Source organism: Rana temporaria, chromosome 4 (genome assembly GCF_905171775.1).
Source record: "Rana temporaria chromosome 4, aRanTem1.1, whole genome shotgun sequence".
In the NCBI taxonomy this organism is placed as follows: Eukaryota; Metazoa; Chordata; class Amphibia; order Anura; family Ranidae; genus Rana; species Rana temporaria.
In genome coordinates this window covers 324213163-324226518 of record NC_053492.1, presented here as the reverse complement: position 1 = coordinate 324226518, position 13356 = coordinate 324213163, and the positions used below count along the sequence as shown (strand labels likewise).

Genomic DNA, 13356 nt, shown 5'->3' with positions numbered 1-13356 from the left:
TCAAATACCACCAAAAGAAAGCTCTATTTGTGGGGAAAAAAGGACAAAAATTTCAGATGGGCACAATGTTGTATGACTGAGTTATTGTCATTCAAATTGTGAGAGCACCGAAAGCTGAAAATTGGTCTGGTTAGGAAGGGGTTCCTCCCTCTCCTCTCTGTACCGATCGGTACAGTGTGAGAGGAGAGGGGGGAGAGTGGAAGCAGCAGCAGCTGCTGTGGGCTGGATCTGTGACAAATGCAGTCACAGATCCAGCCATCCCTCCCTGCGCAATACTCTGCAATAACACCAATACTCTGCAATACCCCCCATACTCTGCAATACCCCCCATACTCTGCAATACCCCCATACTCTGCAATACCCCCCATACTCTGCAATACCCCCCATACTCTGCAATACAACCCATACTCTGCAAAACAACCCATACTCTGCAATACCCCCAATACTCTGCAATACCACCAATACTCTGGCAATACCCCCCATACTCTGCAATACCACCAATACTCTGCAATAACACCAATACTCTGCAATACCCCCATACTCTGAAATACCCCCAATACTCTGCAATACCCCCAATACTCCGCAATACCTGCTAATATGACAGAAACGATAATTTTTTAATTTTTTTTTACATAATTTTCAGTGTTTTTTCTTTTATAGCGCAAAAAATAAAAAACTCAGAGGTGATCAAATACCACCAAAAGAAAGCTCTATTTGTGGGGAAAAAAGGACAAAAATTTCAGATGGGCACAATGTTGTATGACTGAGTTATTGTCATTCAAATTGTGAGAGCACCGAAAGCTGAAAATTGGTCTGGTTAGGAAGGGGGTTTAAGTGCCCAGTGGTCAAGTGGTTAAACACCGATTTTGTTGGAAGTACCAATAAATATATCCTTATTGATCATTTTCATTTATATATCACGCACGAGAATAACAATCACGCACGAGGATTCGAATAATAATAATAATTTAATTCGAAAATTTGAAAATGTTAAAATTCAGAATTTCAGATAAGTAGCAGTGACACCTGATACTACAGCAGGCATTGCAGTAGGCAATACAGTATAATATAAGATTGGATATAAAGGTAAACACACAGGTAAACACACGACAAACACATAATAAAATAGATATATATAGATAAGTACACTTTGAGGTTAAATAAATTCACTAATTAATTAGGGGAAGGGGGAGGGAGGGAGAGGAGGGGGGTTAGAGAAGAAGAGGAAGAGGAAGGAAGGGGAAGAGAAGGGAAAGGGAAGGAAGGGAAAAGGAGAAAAAGGGAGAGAAAAAAGTGAAGGAAGGGAAGGAAGGAAACTGACAACTAACAACGAAATATTGGATCACGGAGCTAAGAAACAAAACCATGGTGAAGAAAGGCCCAAAGGTTACAGAAAGTGGGAAAGGGAACTCCATAAAGTCGTATATGGTACAAGATAAAGTAGATCTAAGGGTAGAGCAAGAGGTGGAGGAGATGGAAGAATTAGCCCCTCTATTGGAGAGCTCAATAGTGGGAAACTCTAATGGGGAGGAAATAAAACAACAGCAAACATCGGAGAACAGAAAAGGAATGGATAACTCCCAGATGCCCTCTACCAAACAAGACATGGCTGAGCTGATGAAGTATTTGGAATGTACGATAAAAGGTGAATTGAACGCAACCAGAGCAGATATTAAAGATGTATTAACACGAATTGAAGAATCGGAGGCACAATTAGGTGAACACCAAAAAGCTATCTTGGAATTACAGGAAAGAGCTGATAGGAACTGGATAGAAATGAGGAACCTCAGATATAAGCTGGAGGACCAAGAAAATAGAAGTAGACGAAGCAATTTAAGGGTCCGAGGCTTACCAGAATCGGTAGAAAACAAAGACCTAGAGGATGTGATTTGAGAAATATTTAATAAAATAAGGAAAAAATAAGCAAATTCATCATTAGCTTTCGATAGAATACACAGAGTACAGAAATCCATGAAAGCTCCTCCTGAAACATCAAGAGACGTAATAGTAAGATTTTCCCAATATAAGGATAAACAACAAGTTCAATACGTTATGAGAAATACTGAAGATATTGAATATGGAGGATCAAAGCTGCTTCTCTTTACAGATCTTTCACAAGAAACACTGGCGCGAAGAAGAGCCCTGAAATCCTTGATTAATCAACTACAAGAGAAAAAGATTTATTATAGATGGGGATTCCCGGCATGTCTAACAGCTAAAAATCTAGGGATATCTGCTGTCTTGCGATTCCCAGAAGATCTGAAAGAATTTTGCACCAAGATGGAATTGCCATATATTAATATAGAAAATTGGGGGGAAAAAACGCAAGAATGGGGAAAGCTCAGGAACCAGTCTTGGAATAAAGTACAATAGAAATAAGGAAGAGAATAAATAAAAGGGTGGCAGACGGATAGATTCTGGGTCATAAAGAAAGATCTGCACGGGGGGGGGGGGGAGGATTTGGCAGTGCCCGCCTGTGCCCTCGGGTCCATTCCTATATGGGAGGGGGAGCCCGTGGGCACGGGCTGGCATCTACAGGACCCCCTAGGAAGGGCCAGCCAGGTCTGAGGGTTATATTGCCATATGGTTTTTGGGTAATCTAGATTAAATAGAGATATGTGTGTATATATGTGTATGTATGTATATGTATATGTATACATATGTGTATATATATATATATATATATATATATATATATAGATGTGTGTATATGTATGTATATATGTATATATATATATATGTATATGGCTGTGTCTGTGTATGAATATAAAGATATATATATTCTAAATATATATATTTCTCTGAGTATAGGCGGAAGACATTTCAGTCAGAGTACAAAGTTTATGGTTCATTTAGCATACTAATTCATGGCATTTAGCATATAGCAAAGTTCATTGTTTGTTACACAGACATTGTGGAGCCAATTAATTAAACCACCTTATGTGATGGACCCCATGCTGGGATGTTCAATCAAGATAGCCACATCCTGTTTAAGCTTAGGGAAAATTCACTTTACTCTGCTGTCGGATATAGTCACCAAGATTTGCATGAAAGGGGGCTGACTTATTTAGTCGGGCCTCCAATCATGATCCTAGCTAGGCCAACCAATGGGACGTCAGCTTAGAAAGATATACTCCACAGCACAGATTAATGGAGTCACTTTTATGGAAGCCTCACTTGATGGAAAGGTGACTTGATGAAGAGATGGCCTAAAGGCATGGGTCTTAAAAGGGTAACTATGGTATAGGCATGTGATAATTACTTGTAGCAACTGGCCATGCTTGTAATCTAAGGTTTTAGAGGAATATACTCTGTATTCCTTCATGTAAATGTATGTATTTTAACCTACGGTCTGAGTTTTGAGACTATAGATAGGTTCTGTTTGTTAGATTAGACTTTGTATAAGCTCTAAAAAATGTCTTAGGTTGAAACTTTCACTCTGACACTTGAACTCTCTTATTTTTAACCATATATCATATATGCGAGATATTAAATCTTAAATATAAAGTTATTTGGTAACAGTTAGTAATAGGCCCCGGCTTGGCTGACCAAAACATTGTTTTTCAATGGAGGGAGGGGGTGGGGGAGGAGGGAAGGGAGAGGGATTGTATGTGATGTTTAATTATGTTTGTTATTGTCTGGGTACACTGAGAGGTCCATCCTACAGAAATTGTTATATAAAAGGATACAAACTCTATGATGTATATATGAAAGGTGCACTTTTGAGGGGGGAGAGGGGAGAGGAAAGAGCATAAGAAATGGCACCCTTAAAAATTATTACATATAATATCAGAGTCAAGAGATATCAAATACTGCAAGAACTGAAAAACTGGGCATCAAATATTGTTTTCTTACAGGAGACTCATTTTAAGTTGTCCTCTAAGGCTGGATTAAACTCTAGACACTTTCCATTATGGTTTCATGCACACTCATCTAATAAAAGATCTAAAGGCATAGCAATAGGGTTTGATAGGAATACCCCTTTTGTATTAAGAGATATGGAATCAGATTCTGAAGGGAGATATCTTTTTATTAAGGGCTTATTGTTTAATAGAATGTATACTCTATTATTATTCGTTATGGCAGTTAAGCTGCACTGGAACGGGAGGATCCGGAAACCTCCTCCAAAGAAGGAGAAAACCTGTTATTACATACCATACAATCTGATTTTAAAATTGTGTGACAATCACTGTACAATATGCATTAGGTGCCGTTATCCTTTCGGGGCACCCCAAATGGCATGCGATTCTGGTGTGATAGGTCACGTTGGAGAACGCACCTTTTAAAACATTGTGCAAAACTGGTCACCCTGAAATAGGAGCAGGGGCTTCTTTTTGCACACATAGGGCAACCAAGTGAATTGGACTAACCCATGCGAGTTGCAACATTGTGTACAAATCGCTCTTTGAAAATTGCACTGCAGAAACACTAGTCACCTCTAAGTGACACTATCAAAGGCCTCTGCCTCTGAAAAGTGACCTAAGCACAGATTGCTTTTCAGTACAATAGCAGATCCTGCTGAAAGTGTGGACAAGCCTTTGGGTTCCATAGGAATAATCTAAAGAAGCGGGTAAGCTACCTTTTCTCTTATGACAGAAATAAGAAGCCTGTTTCAGGAGGAATAAGAAAAGGGAGAGAGAGAAAATCCTCCTCAACCAATAGGTTGCAGAAGTTGTATCCACTAACGGAGAAGGATGCGACTCCTTTATCTAACCCACCAAACTGGCCAAGAATGTGACACTTCCGGTGGAAGACTCTTCCTCCTTTCACGATATCCTTGATTGACGCATTGCTTTAACATCCGTAGCAAGTGCGTGTGGGTGCAGAACTTGGAGTATGCGATTAAAACCAGCTGCCAAAGAGAAGAGTCATCAAGGCTCTTGATGAGATAAAACTCTCAGCAGACTTTACAGGTGAGGTAGCTATAGACATCATTCGATGGTCATCCAGAGCCATGCTCGGCTCAGTCACAGCCAAAAGAGCACTGTGGCAAAAATCCTGGACAGCTGGCCCATCCTCAAAGCAGAATTGCTGTAAACTACCTTTTGATGGGAAGGCGCTGTTTTTCAAAAAAAAAATGGAAACTATCATCTCCAGGGTTATAGGAGGAAAATCAGGTCTTCTGCCCCAAGATCGAAGAGCCAGAGGGGGCCAAACAGGTACTGGGATTTCGGAGGCTTTTGCCCATCCAAGGGCTTCAGAAGGCATTGGCGGGGGACACAGTCAACCTTCGTAAGATACCCAGAAGCCCTTTTAACGCCAGGCCTGCCCAGGAGGCAGTTGGAGCCAAAAATGGTGGTTTCAGTCCACAGTGGCGCAAGGCCATGTAAGAAAAGAAATGGCTGCACATCCAGGAATTCCAATTGCCTTTTATTGTTCAAAGTGATAACACCAAAGACACCAACACAAGGTCACATAGACACATTTCACACATTCGTTTTGTGCTTATTCATTACCAATGGCATCGCCATTATTGGTTGTTCAAACGGCAGCCTCCAGAAGTACCTCAAGAGGCTGAATCAATTTATAAGTATAGACTCAAGATAGAGTCTCTCCATACCATAAATCCAGGTCATTCAACCTGGTTACTGGAGTATTTCAGTGGACTTGCAATATACCCATCAGCGCGTCCCAATCCTTCAGTCATACCAGCAGTTCCTCAGTTTCGAGTTGAGGGGCAGGCATTGCCAGAACCAGCTGGAGGCTACGCAGAATATGCTCTACCTAGGGGCCCGATTCAATACTCAAATGGCCTCAGTTTCTTTGCCACCTCAAACTCCCTAAAGCCAGGGAGACGTTTCAACAGGCGTTGGCTGCATCAGTGATGTCAGCATCCCAGTGCATGAGTCCTCGCAGGACAATGAATGAATGAATGAATGAAAAACTTATATAGCGCGGCACATGCGAACTGAATCGCCTCTTGTATTCCGATGATCCTCTGGGCTCACTGGAAACTCAGTTTTCCAACAAGGCTTCCTGATGCAATGGAAGAGTTTGTCTAGCCCAGCCATTCAGGATCTCCAGCCGGAGGGACCAGAGTTTCTGGTGATAAAAAAAAAACTGCTAAATGGCTTAGTCTATTAGGGCTGCAGCCATGGATCATTGTTGCCACAGATGCCAGCACAGCAGGGTGGGGCACCACCTGTGAGCATCTCAAGATCCAGGGCAGGTGGGAATTTCCCACTCAGGGCCTAGTTTCCAATATTCTGGAATTTCTACCAGCATTCATGACATTGAACACCTTACTGCCACACATACAGGGTCTGCCAGTCCTACTCGGTCTGGACCACATGACAGCAGTGTCTTATATACAGCAACAAGGTGGCACACACAGCCAATCCCTCTTTGGAGAGGTGGAACCAATCATGACTTTGGCCCAGCAATATTTCCCAGATTTGAGGGCCATATATCTTCCAGGCTATCAGAATTTGGAAGCGGATTGTCTATCCGGACAATTCAAGGATCCCAACTAATGGTCCCTTCACCCCGAAGTGTTCCAAAGGATCATCCCGCAACTGGATCTGTTTTGCCTCATCAGCCTATTACAAGGGGAACCGATTCCTCTCACGCTACCCTCATCCATTAGTGGAGGGGACAGTGCCTTTACCAATCCTTGGATTGGGCAACTGGCCTATACCTTCCCCCCAATTTCTTTAATCCCGAAATTCCTGATGAGATTTTTGACATTCATCATAGGTTTTCCTTATGGGCCTCACAGACCATGGGTATCTCTGGCAATGGGTATAAGCGTGTGCACACCGATTACTCTGCCGGTGACCCCTCATCTCCTCTTGTCTAAGGGAGATGCACTACATCTGCAACCATCACGGCTAACCTTAGCAGCCTGGAAATTGTAAGGCAGAGTTTACTCTTGTAAAAGAGTTAGGATGTTTTCCAGAGGGGATTAGAACTTTACAGAGTTCTATGAAAGGGTCAATCAATGCTATCTACTCCAGAATATGGATTAGGTTCACAAGCTTTGCAGCTGGACATCAGTTTGACCCTCGTGACCCAAATTTATCTCAAATCCTGTCTTTTCTACAACCTGAATTGGATTTGGGGCTCAGTTTGTTTAAGGTGAAAATTTCTGCCATCTTGACTTTTACCCAAAAGAAATGGGCAGCAAACCTGCTTATGGATCACTTCATGAGAGGTACTTGGACTACGCCCTCCCAAGAGAAATAGGTTCACTTAATGGGACCAGGCGGTAGTCCTCAATTTTCTAGCAAACCCTCAGTGTACTCTTGACAGAAGACTGTTTCTTATGTGAGATCTCCTTAAAATCGGCTTTTCTATTAGCCATGATTTCGGGGAAAAGTGTGTTGACTCCAAAAATTTGGGGCGGCAGATTATTCCATGTTCTTCCCAGACAGGGTTGTGCTGAGACCATTGGATCATTTTGTTCTAAAGAGTGGCATCCATATTTCGTCTTTTTAGTGAATGGGTGCTTCCAGCCTTCCCAGTGGAATCAGATGCTGATCTGCACAAGTTAGACATTCCAAAAGTCCTCAAAGCCTATCTCGGGCTACTTCTACATTCAGAATCATGAAGATTTAAAGAGTAAGGGGCTTCTGCCAGAACCATCTCGGCCTGAATAGTGAAAATATTCACAGGGCATGGAGAGTCGGGAAGGAACCTCCAGAGGTGGTTAGAGCTCATCACTTCTGGGACGGCACAGGCAGGGTGGTCTCTAGAGACAGTCTGCAAAGTGGCTAGCTGGTCATCACATTATGTTCTTAAAACACTACAGGGTGGATCCAGCAGCTCTTACTACAGTAGAGTTTGGGAGCAAGTCTATCCAAGCTTGAGCTTCTATGTCTTTTTGTTAAATAAAGATTAAGTTTATAGCATTAAACCCTCCCTCTCAAAAGCTCATCATTTATCATATGTATGCTGCCATGTGTGGTGTCAGGAAAAGGGAAAATTGTATCAAATACTTACTGTAATTTTCCTTTCCTGATGCCAAGATATGGCAGCATACAAACCCTCCCTCTGATCTTTGTGCTTTATACAGAGAATGGGGGAGGTAGCTCTCAGTCAGACTTTTATAGAGAGTTAAACGAGTCCTGTGGGTGGATATAGGGGTGGGGCTATATCATATGTATATGCTGTCATGTCTTGGCATCAGGAAAGGAAAATGATGGTAAGTATTTGATACAATTTTCCATTTTAAACACCTCCCCTTACCTATCTTTCTTTTTGCAAACTACTAGGGGAGGTTGATGCTAATTTTGTGAAAATAGAAAGTTAAAGAGGGTGCTGTTTTTTCATTCTGACAGATTTTGCCTGGGCCCTCTACAGGAAAGATATTTCTACTGGATGGTGGACTTGTTGTCCATGATTAGTGAAAATGTTGTCTGTTTCAGTGGATTTTAGTTCCAACTACAACACCACAAAGGTTTACTCAGGGTGTTGACCATGAGCAGTTGCATGATGCAGTGATGTTGTTATAGCCCTCTTGTATTTTCACTGAAGATGCATTTTGAATAATTTATTTAAAGGGTAAGTTCACCTTTGTACACTTTATTTTCTTCTAAATTCCAGCTCCCCTATGCACCAATTCATTCAATGCATTCATGTACTTTTTTTGCAAAAATATCAAAGCTTTCCATTAAATCTACAGTCACTTACTTTTCTTGTCCTAATCCACGTTTCCACATTAGTAATGTCTTTTTCCTGATCAGACTTTAGGTCATCACACAGGAAGGAGTTGACCAGCTGACCTCATTATTACACACCCTGCATCATCTACCCACCCATTTCCAGCTGCACGTTTTTTAAATGAAATGCAATCACCCTCCTCACTAAATACAGTCAGATTGCATAGTGTATGGCCATATTTATACAAGTACATAGAGGGGGGGTGAAAAGAAACACTCAGCTGTCAAGCCCGTTCACAACTCTGCACAGCAGAAACTCGCATTCCCACATTTTTTTTTATAGCGATGGGGAGGTGTTTTGGAGCATTTTCACTCATCACCACACATATGGCAGGCAATTCACCTAAATGAGCTGCCCTAAACACAGCAACCCCCCAAAAAAAGCTATTTTTAGAGCAGAGCCTGGTGCGTTTTTTTTGCTGCGATTTTTGGTGCTGCGCATTTCTGAAATGCAAGGAAACACACAGATGTGAATGGAGCCTCGTTGTTCTTGTGTAAACCCACCAATTTCACTTTCAGGTCCCATTCACATCTGGAATAGTGGGAGTGCACATTTTGTGGCTCGTTTTTCTTGTGATACGCATAGGGTAGCCTGTTGATTTCAATATGTGGTTAATGGGACATTTTGGCTTTTTGTGGTTTGTGTGTTATTTAATGTGTGTTTTGTGGCATTTTCCCCTCGTTTTTTCACATGAAAAATGTGTGTTTGCCTCTGTGTTTGGTTTGCCATTAACAGTTAATGGCACTGAAAGCGCAACTAGTAATTTTAGGTGCATAAAGATGGCCATACACTATGCAATCTGATTGTATATTGTATATTTAGTGAGACGGGTGATCTCTGATTGTGTTTCATTTAAAAAATGTGTACCTGGGAATGGGAGGGTGGATGATGCAAGGTGTGTGCTAATAAGGTCAGCTGGTCAACTCCTTCCTGTGTCATAACCTAAAGTCTGATCAGGAAGAATACATTACTAATTGAAACATGGACTAGGAAAAAAGTAAGTGACTAGATTTAATGAAACACTTTGATATTTTTGCAAAAAAAAGTACATGAATGCTATACTGATGCATAGGGGAGCTGGAAATTAGAAAAAAAACTGTACAAAGGTGAACTTACCCTTTAAGATAAAAAAATATATATTCATATAAATCAAAAGTATACCAATCAGAATATTAGATATTACATATTTGGTCACCTGTCTTTTAAATTACATTCTAGTTACTGTACATAGAACATTTTCAACTCTACTGTACAATCATTAAATATACTGTACCAGCTGGGGTAGAAATTGCCAAGAGAATATGTAATATAACAGCACATAGAAACAACGATAGTCCATTTGCAGCCAATTTTCTGAATAACAATAGGAGGAACAAACATTGATGATAAGATAAGTGCTCCATATATAATACTTAGGGAAGCTACTCCAAGACCTTCATCAGCATTCAGGCTGCTCTAAAAAAAAAAAAAAAAAAAAGATATTTAATTAATATTGATTTCCTTAAAATCACTGAAATTTTAAAAAACATTATATTGTATATACAATAATAAGTCTGCACCAAAGGCTCAGAAAGTCGAACTCAGCTGCTGCTGGATATTTAAAGTATTATGTATATAAAGATACAACGCTATTAGATATATTAGTGAGATAATAATCTTCTAATTGTAATATTAATAAATATTACTAATATTAATTATTAAAAAATAATTATTAAATACTAATAATAATATTAATACTAATAAAATAGTAATCTTCTACCTCCCTTTACCTACACATACTGGCCCAGATTCAGATACAAATGTGTATCTTTATGCGGACATAGCGTATCTACTATACGCTACGCCATCGTAACTTTGTGAGCCGCGTATGGTATTCAGAAAGATTCTGCGCCCGAAGTTACGGCGGCGTAGCGTATAAGGGCCGGTGTAAGCCCGCCTAAATCAAATGTTGAAGATGTGGGAGTGTTTTATTTAAATTATGTGTGACCCCACGTAATTGACGTTTCTAACGAACAGCGTATGCGCCGTCTGTGAAGGTATCCCAGTGCGCATGCTCCAAATTACGCCGCAATAGTCAATGCTTACGCACAGCCCTATTCGCGAACGACTTACGCAAACAACGTAATCGACGCTGGCCCGACGTCCATACTTAACAATGCGTACGCCTCATATAGCAGGGGTAACTTTACGCCGGAAAAAGGCTTACGTAAACGACTTTAAAAAATGCGCCGGACGCACGTACGTTTCTGAATCGGCGTATCTAGGTCATTTGCATATTCTACGTGGAAATCTACGGAAGCGCCACCTAGCGGCCAGAGTAAAAAATGGCACACAATTATACGCCGGCTTATGCAAGTTACGTCGGCGGAGGAAGCCTATTTTTTAAGCGTATCTGCCTTCGAGAATCAGCGAAAGGATACGACAGCGCAGTTTTTTACGCCGCTGTAAATTGTATCTGAATCCGGGCCCTTGTATATATCATAAATAACATATACAGCCGTGGCCAAAAGTTTTGAGAATGACACAGAAATTTGGGGGCGTGACTGAGCATGGCGGTGTGAGACACAGCGTGTGTGCGTGTGTGCCGGCGTCCTGACACGGCCTCTCTGAGAAGCACGGGAGGCTTCTGAAGCATCCGAGCATTCGAGCTGAAGCTGAACAGCAAACTGAACAGCTGAACAGCTGAACTAGCGGCGGGGAGAGAGAGACAGTAAGAGAGTGAGGGAGAAGGCTGGAGCAGAGGAGCGGAGGAACGGAGGAGCGGTCACTCACTTACTCGTAACATCCACGATCCGTGCTGACTCCATGCTGACTCCAGGCTGATATGCTGACACGCTGATACGCTGACAGGTGCAAGAGGGAGCAAGAGGGAGTGAACAGCGCGGCGTGGAGAGGAGTGGAAAAGCAGCAAAGAGCGTGGCTGCAGACACCCAGGCACAGAGGGGGTAAGCCGAGCAAACACTGGGCATCGGGCACTAGGCATCAAGTTCCGCATGTCCCCCCCCTCCCCCCGGAGAAATATAAATGGCAGCTACATAGCTATATAGCCTGCAGATCGGCGGCACGCAGAGAGGAGGCGATCAGGGGGACCCGGCGGAGGCCACAGGACGCAAGGTGCTGAGAGGACGGACGGACGGTAGTGGTGGAGGAAGGTGGCTGATGAGAAAACAGGGGAAGCAAGTTGGGAACAATCCCCCCCACGTGTATGCGACTCGGCTGCAGTCCCAGGCTGGGAGTGAGAAAAGTGCCCTGGGGGTAAACATCAAAACAAAAGAGCATTTAAATATAATTACACCTACCTCAGAGTCTTCAGAGTCTACTTCAGAAACAACCTTAACCCACACATTTCAGATGGAGAAAAAACAATTAAAAAAGGCACAGACATCAGAGGAGAAGGCGCAGACGGAGATGCTGCCGAAGCCGCAGCATGACATGCCAGGTGAGCACGGTGTTGCAGACAGTCAAATGATATTTCAAACCGTATTGTTGCCAGACAGAGACAGAGATATTATAAAACGTATTGTCCAAGATAATGATGCAGACATGGTCAATAAGGCAAGCGGAGGTGGTAGAGCTTCTATGGCTGCTACAGTTTATATGGCTGACAATAGTGGTCCACACAGGGCCAGGAAGCTCGAGGGGACTAAGGAAGCGGAAGAGGGGGACCTAGATATTAAAAAATTGCTAAACTCTCTCCCTACCAAGGATGATATTCAAGAATTGATGGGTAAATGGCTGGGTCCTTTGAAGGCGGAATGGAAGAGATATGGCTTAACGCAGAAATTCTAGATGAAAAGGTGTTAAGTTGTACAAAAGCACAAGGATTAACAGAGGCCAGGGTAGATCAACTGGAAGATGTAATCAGAGTGCAACATCAGAGACTGCTAACACTACAACTACAGGTAGAAGAAAATGAAAATAGAAACAGACGGAATAATATACGGATTAAAGGCATATCAGAGGCAGTTACTACAGCTGATTTAAGAGGGAGAGTGTCAGACATTTTTAACGAGATACTTGGGAACCTACCCGATAATCAAATTGAGCTTGACCGGGTACACAGAATCCCAACAGGTCCCTATTCAATAAAAGAACCCCCAAGAGACGTACTCTGCAGAGTGCATTTTTTTAGGATAAAGGAGGCGATAATGAGGGCGGCGTGGCAGAAAGGCCCGATGGAAATAAATAAGGACATAATCCAAGTGTTCCCTGACTTTAGTCAGCAGACGAGAGCCAGAAGAAGGAGGATGAAACCCCTGTTAGACCACATCCGTCTGAAAGGGGGGTCATGCAGTTGGGGGTACCCGATATCTCTGAATATTAAGAGAGACGGAGAAACGTTCCATTTAGATGACACAGATCAGCTACCAGAGTTATTCAAATTATTGGGGTCTGAAGCAATTGAAGTACCCAACTGGAGAGAAGTACAGATAATCCCCAATAGGGAAGGGACAAGACAGCGAGGCCGGAGCCCAGTAAGCCAGTGAGAAATTTCAGTACTGATGAACAGTAAATAAAAGTCTCTCGAGAGAGGATCTACATTTCTGATATGAGATGGAGAATGATAAGGACTAGGACAAGGATAAGGACACTGACTCTTGCTCTTCTTTCCCCTTCCTCTTTTTTCTTCCCCCTACTGGAGAAGGGCATCAGGATAGCCCCTTTTTTTCCCCTTTTGTTTTTTTTTGTTTGTTT

General features: G+C 42.2%; 1 protein-coding gene across 1 annotated transcript in view; it reads right to left on the bottom strand.

Moving 5' to 3' along the window:
• Nucleotides 1–12206, bottom strand: part of LOC120935736 (protein unc-93 homolog A-like) — a 728663-nt gene extending 716457 nt beyond the window's left edge. Inside the window, exons 1-2 of the mRNA XM_040347796.1 lie at nucleotides 12141–12206; nucleotides 9935–10116 (exon numbers count right to left, since the gene is read on the bottom strand). Coding sequence (XP_040203730.1) covers nucleotides 9935–10116; nucleotides 12141–12206 — 248 coding nt within the window. The remainder of the gene's footprint in view (nucleotides 1–9934; nucleotides 10117–12140) is intronic.
• Between the last annotated feature and the right edge of the window lie 1150 nt (nucleotides 12207–13356).